The 17887-nt window shown below is 40.2% G+C and overlaps 1 protein-coding gene across 4 annotated transcripts in view; it reads left to right on the forward strand.

Annotated features, from left to right (window-relative positions):
- Nucleotides 1-14864, forward strand: part of FLVCR2 (FLVCR choline and putative heme transporter 2) — a 58842-nt gene extending 43978 nt beyond the window's left edge. The window contains exons 6-11 of one of the 4 annotated variants that reach the window (XM_089522244.1): nucleotides 985-1095; nucleotides 2380-2485; nucleotides 4411-4522; nucleotides 5910-5965; nucleotides 10812-10935; nucleotides 14230-14864. In XM_089522244.1, coding sequence (XP_089378370.1) covers nucleotides 985-1095; nucleotides 2380-2485; nucleotides 4411-4522; nucleotides 5910-5965; nucleotides 10812-10935; nucleotides 14230-14408 — 688 coding nt within the window. In that variant the 3' untranslated portion in view covers nucleotides 14409-14864. Of the gene's footprint in view, nucleotides 1-984; nucleotides 1096-2379; nucleotides 2486-4410; nucleotides 4523-5909; nucleotides 5966-7646; nucleotides 8320-8394; nucleotides 8489-10811; nucleotides 10936-14229 lie in introns of those variants that run through there. The other 3 variants (XM_089522247.1, XM_089522246.1, XM_089522245.1) reach the window with 3 other exon arrangements.
- Nucleotides 14865-17887: the final 3023 nt, after the last annotated feature.

The following is a 17887-nucleotide window of genomic DNA, read 5'->3' on the forward strand; positions in this document are numbered from 1 at the left end:
TTATAATAATAGGATAATATTTGGAGCAACACCTTCACTGACCAAAGAAGGTACATGCATGAAGCTGCTTTGGATGTGACTGTGCTGCTGCAGGCATTGTCAACTGCATCCCACACTCTTTTCTACACATTAGAAACAAATAAACTAAAAATCATCTTTTTAAAAAAAAAAAAATTAAGACCCATGAAAGACTGTTTCGTTCTGTGCATTTTATTTTCCTGATGCATAAATGGGCCCAGCTACAGATTAGAATAATGCCCGCTGTAGTTTCGATTTTCCAAAAAGTAGTAATCTCTGCCATCTGTCCACTTCAGAATGGCTTTGTATTAATTTTATTTGTATCAATATACACATATTGAGTGACTTCCATGTACCTTTACATCTGTCAAGTTAACTGTCTATCCTTTTCTGCCGGGTTCTCTGACTTTAGGTAAGCAGTTTGAGAAACAGTGAGATCTTTTCATGGACGCAACTTATCTCAGCGCAAGGTTCTTCTTTATCTCCCTTTCACACATTGCCAGTCTCCTTCTGTAGCCAGCCAGCCAGCCAACCAGGTTCTTGAAATAGGTGAAATGTAACCAAAGGAGACATGGCAGATTCCCTCATTCCTTTGACTAGAAAGCATATTGGACTGGAAACTTTCATAGCAACCAGATCTTGTTCCATGACTTGCTCTTATCTATTGTTATTCAGTAAATGTATGTTGGTCTTGTTCCATGTTGAGGAGTCTATTCAGTTTCAATTTGGGCTTCCAAATATCTAACATCTTGCTACTTGGCAGCCTATTGATATTGCATTTCAAAATTCAGAAATGATGAATAGTATAACCATTTAAAAAAAAAAGGCTTTCATGTTACTTTGATTTTTGCATCTTTCCCCCATAATAGACCATATTAAATTCAAATCTGGTAAAGTATGAATGAAAGAGGAATATTGAATACAGGGAGTAGTGGTTTAGTTCTGATGGTGCTTTTTCTGTTACAGGCAGACGACCCTGCTGGTTTATGTCATGTCATTTGTGGGCATGGTGATTTACACTTTTACTCTGGACCTAGGTCACATCTGGGTGGTCTTTGTGACTGCAGGTGTGCTGGGGTAAGTTAGCTTCTCTCCTTGCCCTTCAAGGGTTCATTTTTCAAAGCTTCCCTCAGTAGGTGTTCCCTCTGACAGTGAGATGGAAATTCATCCCTGCTCTTCTGTAGAGTGGATGGAGAGGAAGTAATATGAAAAAAGGATTCTTGATCAGTATGAGATATGTATAACTGCCTCTACACACTTTAGAGTCTTTGCTGACCAAGAATATCTTGTCCGGGGCAGCCTAGATGACTGAAGTGCTGAGAGAGAATTGATGGGGCTGTGTTTTTGTGGCTCAGGAGAAACCAGAGTGTGGAAAGTTATTTTTTTAAGTAATTACACAGTCAGCATTTCAAGGTTTACCCAAAAAATGGTGTGATACATTATAATTACAATTATAAGAGGTTAAAGGAGGTGTTATCTTTCTTTTTATTCAGAAGTCTCTAAAATAGTTCATTTTTACTGATTTTAAAAACCGATTAGAAAGCTATATGCTACTAGCCTGTGGTGCAAACAGTTCTTAAGTAGCAAGACCACCTTCCAAAACAACAAAAGTAACTAGGGCCCGTTACAGACCGCCCCTTAGGGGCGGCCTGTAGGCGCACCTTTCCCCGCCGGATCGGGGCCTCAGCGGCCAGAGCGGCAGCCGCTGAGGCCCCGATCCGCCGCTTTTCGGGCTGCGGGGAAGCGGCAAAAGGCCCCTTCCCCGCAGCCTGGAAAGGGGTGTCCTTGGGGCTTCAAGCCCCAAGGACACCCCGCGGCAGCGGGGAGAAGGAGAAAGGGGCCGTTTGGCCCCTTTCTCCTTTGGTCCACTGGGCGCAGCTGTCTGAAGGCTGCGCCCAGTGGACCAAACGAGGAAGGAGCTCCGAAATGGAGCTCCTTCCGGGGGCGCGGAAAGGGCGCCCTAGGCGCCCTGCCGCGACCCCAATACGTCACAACTGTGCCGCCTTGTTTGGAGGCAGCGCAGCCATGACTTATCGATGACGGCGGCCGTGTAGAACGGCTGCTGCTATTTTGTGCGCGCACAGCGCGCACTAGGGTTAGGGCGGTGCGGAAGCACCGCCCTGCCTTAACCCTAGTACGCGCTCCGCGCGTACTTTTAAACCCATGTGTAACGGGCCTTAAACATATTCCAAATGAAGTTATTTCAGTTGTCTTGTAACTTAGTAGTGAAGGAATAAAATTACTAGTAAGCAGTTACTTGTACCGATTACTTGAGAGTTTGGGGAGAAATGGAGTCTGGAGTAGGTTTATCCCTATAAAATGTCATGGCCCTGATACTTAATTATTTCTCCTATGCTACAGTTTTTTTATGACAGGGTATCTGCCACTGGGCTTTGAATTTGCAGCAGAATTAACATACCCAGAATCAGAAGGGACATCATCAGGCCTTCTTAATGTATCTGCACAGGTGAGTGCTTGATCAACAACTATGGTAGGTAGGCATATACACATCTAGCCATGGCTTGGTTGTTGGATATGACAGCAACTTCATCAACTGATTGATCCAGATATTCCATAATGTACTGCTGTAATTTTTGTTTTTGTAATCAGACTATCATAACAATTCTCAGAAACCTCTTGAATTTGGTTTCATGATGAAACCCATAGCAGTGCCTTTTCCCAAAACACTGATAGAGCTCATCTTAGAATCCATCTGTATGGGTAAAGGAGACATCAGCAGACGCCAGCCTTTCTTTTTCTTCCCCATGACAAAACACCTTGACTTTTCTTTTCATCATCCATAAAGAGAGCAACATAATATGTATCATGAATGTTACTTAATATCCACTCTTTAGCCCTTTATTAGGCACATTGTGTTGTATTTTATTCTCATATATGACCTATATAACTAAGCAGAAGTGGTTGTTTGGGGGATCAAATTCAGATGCCTGTGCAAAGCAGAAGAGAGTGAAAAGAATGATGATAGTGCATGTGTCCAGCAGCTAGCAATACTTATTAAGGAATAAAGATACCAGTGGCAAAAGAAACAAATGAAGATTTTATTGTAAGAACTATTAATGATAGGGAAGCCATCTAAGAGCTTTATCACACAAAGCTAAAAAGTGGAATTTTAACAGGATAAAAATGTCTTTGGCCAGTATTTGTCACACAACATCATGTCCATCCTGTTGCTGCCTTGCATTCCATTTGTTACTGATGAGCATCTTTTCATTGACGGGCAAAACCTGTCAGTAGGCTCTCAATCTCACTGCTGTTCCATGACTGCCTTAGTATGGTAGGCTCTATCTGCTGCAGTTCCACTTTTCAGGCAGTCACATGGTGTGAGTTGGTGTGATTCTGCTGCTCTCCTCTGCTTCCCCATTCCTCTCCCTGTGATTGCAGATTCCAGTACCTTCCTGAAGCTGGCAGCCAGTTATGGGAAAGTGTTGGCAGCCAGGATCGCTTGTCCCACTGCTTCCTCCTGAAACATGGGGCTGTTAGATAAATGTGCACACAGCAGCATTGAGCTTCAGGATGGGGATGGAGGAGGAGGAGTGGCTCTGACCACTAACACGTTCCCGAAGCAGCCTCATACTTTGGGATAAAGCGGGGGGTTAAAGCGATTCTGGCTGCCAGCACCTTCCTGAAGTCAACAAAGTCAACACAGCAGCTGGATTTGGGAGTTGGTTGGCTGTTGCAACCTCTTTTCCCTTCCTCCTGGAAAATGGCACTTGGCAGTGCAGAAAGCAGATCATCCGACTACAGATTGCCAAAGCTTTATCATGATAAAAAGTGTGATAAGAAATTATGCTTCCCATTCTTAGACTAGTGGGATTGTGATGGAATAGCAGACTGTTGAGATGAAGTTCTAAGGGTGCTAAATTAACCCTGAATTGAGGTAGTTGCATATTTTTTGACAGAAGCAAAAGAATAAGGAGGCAGGAATAAAAGGGAAAATATCACTAAGAGTGATGAGTATACTTTGGGTCACTGAAAACTATTTAGCTCTATTGCTGCTGCTCTCTAATACATCTTTAACGTTTAGTGGTGAGCACTGGTGAAGAGATTGATTAGGCCAAGTGATAAAATGACATGGTGTTCTGTCTTTGAAGCAGCAGTTACTCTGATGGTTTTTGAGAAGATTTATTAAAAGCATCACCAGTTATGGATATCCTTGATAAGGAGATGTCTGTTTTGACGATCCTGGGCTTAGCCCTTAATATTATGGCCTAAACCCACTTGTTAATCCCAGCCAGACTGGGACAATTTAATCAGTTTAATTTATGTGAGTGCTGACTTACCGTTCCTGCTGATTCAATAGGTCAAGAAGGGGTATGCTGCATAATTTTGCTCAGTTTCTTAATATGACTTTTTAAAAAAATCTTCTGCTAGATTTTTGGAATCATTTTCACAATCAGCCAAGGACAGATCATTGATGACTTCGGGACTCAAGCAGGCAACCTCTTCCTTTGTGCCTTCCTTTTTATCGGCACTATTATAACTGGTAAAGTAGTACAATATATCTCTCCTTCTCTTTTTGTAAAGTGCTTATATGTATGTGTATGTATCTTGAAGTCATCTGTCATATGATAACCCCATGAATTTCATAGGGGTTTCTTAGGCAAAGAATACTCAGAGGTGGCTTTGCCAGTTCATTCCTTTGAAATATAGCCTACTGCACCTGTATTTGTTGATAGTCTCCCATCCAAGTACTAACTAGAGCTGACCCTGCTTAGCTTCCAAGATGAGATGGGAACTGGTACCTGTAACATTTTATATTCCAGTTTAATATGCTGTAGTTTTGCACAGGGGAGTAATGTTTAATTACTTCATTAATGTTGCCAACCAGAGCTTTATTGGCATTTTTTAAAGAAGAAATTACTGCCTGAATCATGGAGTATTCATGCAATTGCATGTCCATTCATTATTCACAGTGTTTTAAGCTCTGGCCATGTCATATGCCTTTGGTCACATCCAGAGCTGGTTATTGCAATTTGTTATATGTGGGTTTTCCATGAAAAGTACTTGAAAATTCCTCCAGCTTTCAGGAAATGCATCATGCAGAATGGCTACTGGGGTGTGTACAGTTGGGAACATATTACACGAGGTTTTTTTTTCATATGCATTAGCTTCCACTTCATTTCCTGGCTCAAATCAAAGTGCTGGCTATAACCTATAATGCCCTAATCTGGTCTCAAGCCATTTATTTAAGGACTGACTTCTGCTGGAGCTTACTTGGGCACTATTTTCCGCATTTGGTTCAAATACTTCTGCCTTTGGAAGTGCGCTTGATGCGTAGGCTTTCTCAATGGTGGAACATACATTGAAGAACTTTCTTCTGATTGTCTCCCTAAAGGCAGCAGATCCTGTCAAATCTTGGAAGCTAAGCAAGGTCTTAATATTTGCAATTTATTCTTTTATTGTGTGCAACTATTTTTTAAAAAAATCAATTAGAGGTACATGTGGTTTTTTTACCTATTCAATATAACTTCATACGTTTTAAAACCCTATTTACAATACATTAGTAAGGGGGGAGGGAAATACACTCACAGTTGAAGGCAATCAGTAAGAGACTGGAGAGGATGATGGAACTGGCTGTAGAATTTTCCCTCAAAATCTGAAAGCTTGGGCCCTCTTGTATGGACAAATATTGAGCCCCAGAACATAGATCTAAAGGGATTTATGAGTCATAACTGATATCTTGAGTTGTGCCCAGAACCAGGCTAATAATTGTGTCTGGAAATAATTTTTTCTACAACTTCCCCTTAATTTCACAAGGCCTTCATGAGATTTAAGCATTGTTCCATATGTTTCCTGATGCTGTACAACAGCCACTTACGGCCTGCACAGAACAGCTTTCTGATTCTATTTCTTTTCCTGCTTTGCCTCAGCTTTCATCAAACCTGATCTCCGGCGACAACAAGCCAATCTGGAAAATGAGCAGACTGTGAGTAAACAATATATTTCTATGTTGGTAGCTTATGTCACCTGTCCCCATCTCTGAATCATGATGCTATTGTCATGATGAATCACAGTGCCAGCCTGAGGAAGCATGTATCTTGTCTCAGCTGTGCCAGGTATAGTTTATTAACAGATGAATGCTGCTGTTAAGTACTCCTTCAGGAGTTAGCACAGCATGGCATGTACTGTAGCTTGCTCCTCTAGTGCCCAAGAACAGCTGTGAAGACTAAGAGATAGTGAGACAACATCTTTGTGTGATACCTTGTATACCTAGGGATTGAGCACACTGGCAATTGGCTATCTCTATTGCCTTGTAAAGATTTGGGAGTGACAGTAAAGGTTAATTAAAGGAAGAAATTAAGATCACAAGCTGGGACCTTATATAGCACAACCAGGATGTTTTAGTACATAGAGAGATCATGTAGCACCTTTGAGACTCACTGAAAGAAAGAAGTTGGCAGCATGAGCTTTCACAGACTTAAGTCTACTTCCTTGGATGCATTTGGTGGAGTGGAAACCAGGGACATACACATATATATGCCATTAGTATGTGAGAATGTCAATTCACATTCAAAATCCTTTGCATATGGGAATGAAGTGGCAAGTCCAGTTTTTACAATGGTTGTTAGTGAACAGAGGCATTGAGAACTAGCCTTTGTGTATGGAAATGAAGTGGCAAGACCAGTTTGACTTTGGAAACTAGCCTGTAGGTGGGGAGAATAGATGGTTGTAGGACCTCTGCCTGAGGCTGTGGTCAGATAGTGTTGAAATATGTACAGTGAGCCAGGAAGCCATTATGTTTTTCAATCCATTGTTGAGAGACTGTAGTTTGTGGACGAACTCCAATTCTGCCTTTTCTCTTTCCAATCTACCTTTGTAGTTCTTTTGTTCAAGGACCGCTGTTCTGAGGTCTGAGATGGAATGCCCAGGGAGGTTGAAATGTTCTGCCACTGGTTTTGTGTATTCCCATTCTTAATGTCTGAGATGGAATGCCCATCTCAAGGACCTCAGATCAGTGATCCTTGATCAAAAGAACTACAAAGGTAGATTGGAAAGAGAAACAGTTATGAACTTGTGAGATTGTTTAAACTTTAGACATCACCACATCTGCTTCCTTCTTGTTACAAACTGTGCTGTGGATTGTGTTAGGTGGCCTATGAGGAGATATCTAGGCGATGTGATGGTCTTATGTTTGGGAAAGGGACTGGACTAAAATAAGAGTTAGGATTCCATGGGCCATCAATGGTTGCTAGTGTTTGGGGCAATAGGAATTTATCTGTTTATTCACTGTATCAAAAGACTGCAGAGTGGCATATAATGAAATAATCTATCCTTGTAGTCCAATAACTTCTGAAGTGCCATAGGTTCCCTACCTCTAGGATAAATTGCATTAATTCTTTCGAGCTGTAAACATTTATGTCTATATGCTAAATGCTGAACATGGGAATCGGGCTGGCTTTTTGATTTGAACCAAATCAAAAAATGAATTTCCTGTCCTAAATTTTTTTGCTAATTTTGTTGCCTAATTTCAGATAGTATTTTATTTCAAGAATTGATTTTGACTGTTGAACTTTCATTATATTGTATAACTAACTTTCAGTAGCACTCATCACTTCTAGAGAGCAGATGTGCACCCATACTTGATTTATTTTTTTTAAAAAAATTAGACTCTCACCTCCTACAAGCGACCAGTGATGCAACAGCAGGAGGAACTAAAAGAGCATGTCCGGAGGGTCTGGAATGGCTGCAGTGGGATCAGTTTCTCCTTTCCCTTCTGCAGCATCTACTGAAGCTGGTCCTTAGTAGGGGTAAAATTGGTGCCCCCAAAACCTGGTCTCTTTGAATTAGCTTTGTTTACCTTCAGGTAATACTGGTCATAGTGCCTGATTTTAACAACATCATGGATTGTGACATTAACATCATGTTCACCATGTGGCCTTCGATTATCAGGGATCACATTTTGGAAGAGAAGTGATGAAATTTCAGTGCAGAAAGATTAGCAGATGTGAGAAGGGAGTACAATAGTAGAAGAAAACCACCGGCTGAAATTAAACATACATGCCTGGTTTTTAATTTTTTTTTAGGAGTCCTAGTTTGCTTCCAATAGTTTTCACTCCCAAAATGTTAACATGCTTCCAATAAAATATTGTCTCTCAGAGAAGCAAGCTGAAAGTTCTTATGCAGTGTTGTGGCGGTACTGTTCTATAGTACAGGTAGTTACATCAGATTTCCTTCTGTCTTGGTAGGTGTATCCAATTGAAAATTATGTTTCAGAGATCCATTGAAAGGGGATGGATCACATTCTGCCTGTAGTCCTGCTTTCATGTGTTTTTCCCCAGTCAAGATTATTCTTCCACTATCTCTTTGATTTTGTTCTACTCCTTTCTTGATCGTGAAATGTGGCTATTGTTGCAGAGACTCCAAGGCAGTAACAGTCAGATAATGAATTATGGAATTTGTACCTTAAACCCAGCATTACCCATCCCTGTCCAATAACCCTCAAACAAAGGTAGGAGAACCATCTTAGCCTGCTTACCTAACTTGTTTTTGTGAGGCTGCACTAGCACAAAACCAAACCAATGGCAGATTCAAGTTTTAGCAGGGGATGCTATTTTTACTGTGCAGTCACTAAGATGCAGTTTTACTCTTGGAAAAAATTTTTTTTCACCAACACTAGTAGAGTGTATGGAAAATGGGGTTTGGCAGAAAAGAATATTGTGGCATTGTGTACAAATGATGTGTATTGAAACATTTTTCCTGAGAGATAATTTAAGATTCCTCTGGAGAGAATGGTGTGTTTTCACTTTGAAATGAGGGTTATGCTGTATTTCCCTGATATATTTTTGCTCATCTCCATCAAATTGCCAGCCCTGCTTCATAGAAACCTAGAGATAAATGTAGTGATTGATCCTTCAGGCAACACAAAGTCAGAAATTTAGGGATCAGACAGTTGGCTTTTGATTTTTGAAATCATCCATGGAGTAGGTAATATTCCTGCCTTAATATAATGCAGGACTTAGCAGCTGTGGCCTGCCAGATTTTTTTGGAGACTTCAGCCTCCATAATCTACCAGTGTTGGCTAAAGTGGGTCTGATGGGTGTTATAAATCAAAAACCATCTGGAGGGAAACAGTCACACAACCCTGGAATAATGTGACTGGGAAAAGGCAGCAAAAATGAGATTGGGAAACATTCTGTTATCTTTAAGGTAACCAGTTAGGTTGCAGTTGTCTTTTTGTCCCAATTTGCTGAGCAGGAAATGCTCTGGCCTAAGGTGGGAAGACCCTGCTGTTAGATAGGCAGGTATGTATATCTAATGCAAAGAAGTTTGGTAGCCTTCTTGGGCAAGTGCTGGGTGTGGAAAAAGTTATATGCCTACTGGATTCAGCTTCCAATGTAGAGTTTGATTACCTGTTTGCCCACAGTCAAAGGGAATGTTAAGTCCCTCATTTGAAACAACCACTGGAGTTTAAGTGACTAGTGCAACTCACAAAAACACTTTGCTTTGCAATCATAATTCCCTTTTTAAAAAAATTTAAGGAGACCTTCCTATTAATACTTTGTTGCTCTCACTTTTGGAGTATGCATGATCTAGCTATCTATTTTTCCTCAAGCTTTCCTTTCTTTTGCTCTTGTTTTCAAAATGGTTGTTCACACATGGCTTACTCACTATTCTCAAGCAAGCAGTCCCTTTGGGCAGAGGCAGTCACTCAGATGTAATAAGGAATTGCTGAATTCTGAAGCTATTGAGAAAGAACAGATAAAGAAAAAGTGTGTGTGGGGGGGGGGGAGTAGCTCTCAAGCAGTGCTAGATTTATTGATTTTCATTTACATTTTATATTCTTCTTGCCTTGCAAGCTCACTTTAGACGGTGAACAATCCATTTGTGAACACTGGTGCGTTTTGCAAGTGTTCAGAAATAAACCTGTGCTAGTCTGTTTCAGCATAAAAGTGGGGGATGTGGGGGAGAATATAGCAGCCTCTTTGAGTCTGATTTATTTTAGCATGAGATTTCATGGATACCTTTTTCTGGATATTTTCGTATCTTTCTTGAAACTGTTAACACTATACCCTACATCCACAACTATGTAGCTATGCCTAACTACCTCTATCTAGTTAGTGCATCTGAAGAAGTGGATATTAATCCACTTCAAGATCATGCTGAAATAAATAACTTGGTATCAAAATTGCTGCTAGATGCCCACACTGTTTTGTTTTTCCTTTCCTTTTTCCTTTTTGTACATCTTGCAAGGTCATGTTTCCTTCACAAACTCATGTTTTATCTGCAGTGCGTCTAGAATTGCTGTTTGCAGAATGTCAACACACACAGACATTCATAAACTACTGTTGCATCTGATCTGTTACTGTCAGGATGGAATGATTTTTGTTGTTTTCAAAGTTCTTTTAGAATCCTTCAGGCCTGTTGTAGATGCCACACACAGGCCTTGTTAGTAATACCAATGTAAAAGTGCACTGGACGGGCGTAGGGACATGGGGAAGCACTTTGATCTCACTAACATTTTGTTTCTAAGAGCCAGTGAGAGAGAATAAAGTGATCTGGATTGGAATCAAAGGTAACAGAATTAAACCCTTTCACTGTACTGGTTTTCAGATGGCTGTCTCTCCAAATAGTGGTGGTCTGTACTGCAAATATAGACTTATGTTCATTTTCCTTACCAAAGCTCATACTCTGGGTAGGTGAGTGGGTGGGTGAGATTATCCAGAAATTGAACAACCATGGCAGGGGGTGGGGTGGGGGAGAACAAGAGCTTGCATCTTCTGTTTCAAATCAGGACTACTTCCCTGTTGATTGAGTTTGTTTATTTATTTTAGAAAAAGGTGGAGATGCATTCATCCTTCTCCATCACTATAATGGCATCAGCATCTCATCAGTCCCAAGATCAAGGCTTCCTTATTGTGTCATTCTGTGCTAATCATAGACTGTTAAACCAGGCAGGTGGGTCAGAGAGTTATGTCTGTAAAAGTAACAGTTTAGTGCTATATCTGAATGTGACCATAGCTCCCTATCTTAAAGCAAATATAGTTTAAACAAATATGGGTCAAGTGTACCTTCTGTTCTTAATATAATTTAGATGTCAGCATTAGTAATTAAATGGTTAAGTCAACATGCAAAATCTTATGGGAAAATATCTGTGCCTGTGCATTTGAATGCACTGTGCTAGATAATGTCAAGGCTTTGAAAATTAACCTTGAGCCCCAAGTTTCTGCCTCTTTGATAACATTCTTATGCACATTCTCATGACACTTGCCTTGGCAGAGCTCCCTTTTTAGTTCAGTGTGTTTTTTGTTCACTCTTCAAGGTGCCATCAAGGACTGCATCCTTGATCAGTGGACTATAGGTCGTATGCTACCAGCTACCAAAGCGTTGTTGTTGTTGTTGTTGTTGTTGTTGTTGTTGTTGTGTGCCTTCAAATCATCTCCAATTTATGGCGATCTTAAGACGAACTTATCATGGGGTTTCCTTGACAAGATTTGTTTAGAGGAGGCTCACCATTGCCATTCCATGGGGCTGAGAGAATGTGATTTGCCCAAGGTCACACAATGGGTTTCATGGCCAAGAGAGGAATCAAACCTTGCTACAATACTACAACTATTCACTCTTATGTATCCAGTCTTGTACATACATTGGACACAAGAAGAATTATTTGAGTAATGGGCTTACATTGAGGTGCACCTGTTTTAAAGAAGCTACAATTGTTAAATGCTGTTCCTTTCATAAATATTGCACAAAGGTTGGGATGTAGCCATTTAGTAAAAATGACATTTTTAAAATACTAGTTTAAAACTGCCAACCACCTCCCGTCCAAGCAAAATGTATTTGACATCTTTGTCAAGGAAGAACTGAGAAATCCCACTATGACCAAGGCTTCCAGGATGGAAGGTTGAAGTGTGCATTTGTTCACCTTTTAAACAAGGTGAGAAGGCTGTGGCCTTCCAAAAGTTGATAGAACTCCAACTCTCACCATCTCAGACATTTTGCCATGCTGGTGGGGACTGAGAGGAGATAAAGCAACAGCTTTTGAAGGACCAAAGGTTCTCCATACTGGCTGCTAATGCATGAGGTTCTCCTAGTTGGCTGTTTAATGAGATTGTTCTGTGATCCAAGCACCAGAGCCAGATTTCATCAGTAGCAACCTTAACGTGCGACAAAGGAATGGAAGGCTCATTAGGTCGTTTTTGTGGGTTCTTCGAGCTATGTGGTCATGTTCTAGAAGAGTATCTTTCTGACGTTTCACCAGCATGCCAACCAAAGATGCTGGTGAAACGTCAGGAAGAAACTCTTCTAGAACATGGCCAGATAGCCCAAAAAACCCACAAAAACTATGGATGCCTGCCATGAAAGCCTTCGACTGCTCATTAGGTCCTCCTGACTTACAAGGCAGATGGGAATTGTTTCTGTTTTGTTTCACTTCTGCTGGTTTCTATAATAATAGACTTTATATATTGTTTTGCATATCTTATTTTGGGAGAAGGGGGAGGTTGGACTGGATGGCCCTTGTGGTCTCTTCCAACTCTACGATTCTATGATTCTATGAAAAGCCGAATACCTAAAAGCTGCAACCTTCATTGGGTAATCCCAACTGCACTCAAGCTTGGGCTATACTTCTGTATTTTTCCTTGGTGATTTATTCTTCCCTCTATTCTTTATACGTTCTCTTTTTTTCTTTTCACTTCTTCCTGGGGAGGGGGTGAATACAAGCACACACACTCCTGCACTTTCTCTCTCACACACACTTTCTGCCTGAGATGGAGCAGCAACCTTCTCTTCCTGTTTGGTTAAGTTATTTTGATTATATGAGGCAGAAAATTCCAACCTACCTCTTCTCTACTAATAAAACCCCCAGAAAATTAAAGAACACTTCACAAACCTTTCATGTTACCTGAAATCAGGTAGATTAGGCATCTTTGTTGTTGTAGGCCTTCAAGTCCTTTACTGGGGCTGAGAGTGTGCTTGACTCAAGGTCACCCAGTGGGTTTTTATGGCCAAACGGGGAATCAGAATCTGAATTTTGGAGTTGTAATTCAGTGCTCAAACCACTATACATGGTGCCTAGTGGAGACAAATAGACCTGGAAAAATAAGAGCTTCCTTCCCTGGTGGTTCTCCAGAGATGATAGATTCTCTAGCGAGAGTTTGATGAAGAACTGACTGATCACAAGAGTTGATTTATGTATGGAAGTCAACTGGTGGAAGCCAGGGAAGAGTTTTGGACTCAAAATTTAGTTAAACTTTATGCATTATTTCAGCTGTATTCTCTACTGACCTTTTTTTAATTTAATTTTTTTTTGTCACATACACACACACATACACAGATGTACTGGCCCTGTGGTACTACAGTGGTCCCTTCTTTTACACGGGGCATCTGTTCCAGACCCTCTTCCGCGTAAAGATATTCTGTGTATGCTTGAGCCCCATTAGAAGTATGCTCGCTTGCACGCCATGGGTGCAGGTGCCATTACTGCTTCCTATGTGCAACGCCACATCTTCCAGAGCTGCTTTCAGCATATGTGTGTGACGCGGGCACACTGTATTAGTGTTTCTACTCCAACTAAATTAGTAGAGATAGCTGAAAAAAATGTTCCTATTGATTTAGAAGAATGTATTACTCCAGTTCAGTGCAAAGCCTATATTCAGCATGTAATTCATATATTGATATGCAACCTGGATGTGAATCTGGCCTAAAGGTCATTCCTGGTGATGTACACATAGTCTTGATAGTATCCAAAGGAAGAATGACATCTTCTGAGCCTTCAATTTACCTTCTTGGGTTTTGCAAATTTGATGAAGTCAGTGAGTACATTTTTAGGAATGACACGGGCAATAGTAATGTTGAAGGATGATTTCTGGAACTCATGCGGTCATTACCTTAGACACCAAGCGAAACAAGAATGCTTGTTGACTAGTGTCTGTCTTTCCCTCTCTTTTCTGCTTCTCTTACCTGAAAACACTGTTCTTGGTTTCTAATTTGGAAGGTGGCCTTTCATATTTGAGGCTGAATTCTTTCTATCGACTTTTCTTTATAACTCTAGAGAAGTAATCTGGATTAGCCATCTATGACTAGAGAAAATTCATACACATATATATTTGTTCTGTCTCTTTTTTCTTCATGTTTTGCTTTTCCTTTGGGGATACCCAAAAGAACCAGCTGTATTTTGCAGGAGAATATGCTGCTGAACTTCTTGCTCTCTGTTGCCTTGATCCAATTGTACCTTCTCTCTTTGCCTTTCAGAAGAAATTGGGAGATATGCCACAAGACCAGCATACCACACTATGAGGAATCAAAACTCAAGAGTTTGGTGGCAAGGTACTGCTACTGTCCTTTGTTGCTGTCACTACTACCTGCACCAACCTCCAGCTCAACCCACAATGCTACTAATGTTGCTGAGGAAAAAGATCAGCAGAGCTTGAGTCACTCTCATCATCTGAACCAGCTTCTTCGGCCCTGGTGTGTCTCAGCAGACAAGGACTGAATGCAACAACTGACTTGTCTTGGCAGTTGTAGCTGAACCTTGAGTCCAGCATTGCTTCTTCAAGTGTATTCATGATGGACTGAGAAACACCCTCTGTTCATCCACATATATGTCCTGTAGATCTTCAGAACAGGATATGAAATGGATCCAGAGGAAGATCCTTGCTCCTCAGGGAGAATTAGAAAGCCCTTGCTCTGTGAGCAGACCTAAATGACATGCAGCCCTTGATTTTCATGTAGAGCAGGGGTAGGCAACCTGCGGCCCGTGGGCTGGATGCGGCCCGGCAAGGCCTTGGGACCGGCCCCAGCCCGGTTCTGCCGCCGATTGCCGCCGGAGCCTTTGGCCTCTTGCGTGAGGGTATGGGGCCTTTGGCCTATCAGGAGGAGGCGGGCAAGGGGGGGCAAGCGGCGGGCAAGGGGGCAAGTGGCGGGCAAGGGGGGCAATTGTCTATAGAAGCCTCAGAAACAAGCATTTATATTAACAATTTTTAAAAAAATCAGCAAATTTTTTGCGTGTCCTCCATTTTAAAAAAAGTGTTCTCCATTTGAAAATTTTGCCCTACATTTGTACCGGTTTATTTATTTATTTCATTTTTAAAAAAATTATTTAATTATTTACTTTTTGGCTTCGGCCCCCCAGTTGTTTGAGGGACAGCAACCCGGCCCCTGGCTCAAAAAAGTTGCCTACCCCTGATGTAGAGAACCAATCCAGCCAATGACAGGAGGAGCAAAAGTGGCTGTGATGTCTTCCTTTTCAAAACTCCCTGCTGACAGAGCATTTTGTAACCAAGTCCAGCAGATGTTTTTAAGTTAGCCATCATTTTGAAATTTAAAAGCTGTATGTTTACCAACTTGTGATTTTATTCTTGAAATTTTGTGGGGCAATTAGTTTTAAGCAAAGCAATATTTGAGAATTACATTCTGCCATAGATTGCTTCCCAATTAGTTCTTTTTAGCTTTACTAAAGTACAGCTTTTCTAAAATTAACTGGATGCAGAAATAAAACAGAGGTTCCACATTGTACTGTTCTGCAATGCTCTTCCCTATTTCCAAGGGCCTTCTCTAATGTTTACTCACTAGTTAACTACTGTTCATTAGTGATCCCTACAATGTTAATGATGTTAACTAGCCAGTTTCTCCTACTCTGGGGAAGGAAAACAACTGGTTTCCTTGTATTTTCTATAAATAAATAAGTCTACTTCATCACAAAAAAAAGCGAATGCAAGGAACGCCATTATTAAAGTATTCCATCTAATAATTAATTAAGAGGTAATTCTTCATCTCTTTTGACAGATGTGCTGAACAGGAATAAATAAAACTCCCAAGGAGGAACTTGAATGAAAGCACAATATGCTTAAAATCCTCAATAGTGTTTTGAATGTCTACACTAGATAAGCTGGCACTGTGAGTGCATTTTATTGTTAAAAAAGAGGCACAATTAAGTTTTGTAGAAGCACAGAGGAACACTGAAATGCTACAGTGTGATAACATTTGGATTCTTTGTGAAAAGGGAATGAAACATTAAGGATGATTTTTACTGAAAAAAAGCCCCACATGGAAATAGGTCAGATATGCAGTGGCATATATTGTGGCCTATAGAAGATATTTTAACTTCAGTTAGATTTTATGTGAATTCACCCTTAAGCAGGAGAAGAAAATGCAACTTAATTTTATGGGGTGGAAACAAACGGTCTGTATTTTGAAAAGGTTGTGTAATTAAACAATGTAGTCACACCTAACTGTACACCATGATGATCTATGAATGTTTCCAAATTGAAAAAGTCATTGCACAAATCAAGTTAGTTGTACAATTTTCAGTAATTTTGAAAGTAGTTACTAAAGTTGCATGGAATACCTGTATAGTCCTCCATTTAAATGTTTGTTCAGAGAATGGTATATGTAATTTTTTAACTCCATAGAATTTGAAACTTGTTTCTGAGCTTTTTGATCTACGATGTGTAGCACTTTATTTAAGAAAGTACTGTGCAGCTATATATTTTTTGTGGGAATGTCTCACACAGTAGCATTAGAGAGGCTACGTCCAAGCAGTGTTTGGTTTTAGAACAAAAGTAGAAGCTTTCAGTTTCATGAGTGCTTTATAGGTTTTCTAATTCACAACCGAGACCCCGCCTCATCCCAAAGTCTCTGAATAATATGTCAGATTTGTTAAAATCTTCACTCAACAGTGTAGCTCAGTTAATACATGCACCTCTCCACATGTAAGATTGCAATGCCCATTCAGCATTTGCTGGCATAGCCAGCAGTGAGCAATAATGGGAATATCTGGTGGGCAACATGATTCCCTGTTCTTGGGTGATCCATTCTTAGCCTACCTTACATGAATTTATTGAGGATAAATGATGAATAACTGTATTTATTTTTTATTTATTAAAATATTTTCCTGCCCTATATCAAAAGATCTCAGGGTGGCATACAAGTAAAACAAACGCAAACAAAATTGAAACAATTTTTAAAAATCAAAATAATTTAATAAAAACATTTTAAATACAATTAACAAGCTAAAAACAGGTTTAAAAGATTAAAACAATTTAAAAACCATGTGCATTAGTATTTTAAGATAAATCAGTGAGGCTCAAAAGTTTTAATAAATGGCCATGTTTTTACTTGGCACATAAATAAAACCTCCAAGGGGAGGACATTTCACAATTGGGATACAGAGGAATAAGAAAACTAACCACTGTTCCTCATTCCCATTTCTGAGATTAAAGGGGTTGTTCAGTACTTAGCATTTCTTTCTCCCATTAAAAGGAACAATGTTTGCAGCTAGATATTAGTGTGGCTTCAGATCAATAAGTGGCTGTTCTCTATAGAAACAGAAATTTAGCATTGAGCTTTCTGGATTCCATGGAGTTAAAGAATGATGTTTCTAATGCCTTCAGGCCAGCATGCCTAAAACTTCTGTTTAGATATGCTACCTTCATTTCTTTTCCTCAGAAACCTGCCTGCCACTTGTCTGAGGCCTAAGAATAGCAATCTCTGTTTTGCACAATAGTGTGCGACAAATACAGCTTCTGCCAACAGCAATGAGGATAGCTGTATTAGTCTGTTGTGGCATAAACAACAGTCTTATGGTCCATAAAATGTGGCACTTTAAAGATTAACACAGTAAACACATAACATTATTATGGCATAAGCTTCTGGAGACACAATTCACTTCCATCAGTCAATGTCCCCAAAAAGCTTATGCAAATTAAAATGCATGTTGTTTAAGATGTCACACGTCTTTTTGTGGTGACTGCAGCAATTGTTGGCATGGTGAGCACTTACATCCCTGCCTATATCCTGCAAAATAAAAAATAACATATGTACCAGGTTATTTTCTTCTGCAGTCCCTTAGATTAAACCAAGGGTTGAACTTACTTAGAACAGGCCCATTGAAATGAATGAAAGCCCATTC

Source organism: Sceloporus occidentalis, unplaced genomic scaffold, assembly GCF_023333645.1.
Source record: "Sceloporus occidentalis isolate IW3139 unplaced genomic scaffold, rSceOcc1.0.p SCAF_4, whole genome shotgun sequence".
NCBI classification, from domain to species: domain Eukaryota; kingdom Metazoa; phylum Chordata; class Lepidosauria; order Squamata; family Phrynosomatidae; genus Sceloporus; species Sceloporus occidentalis.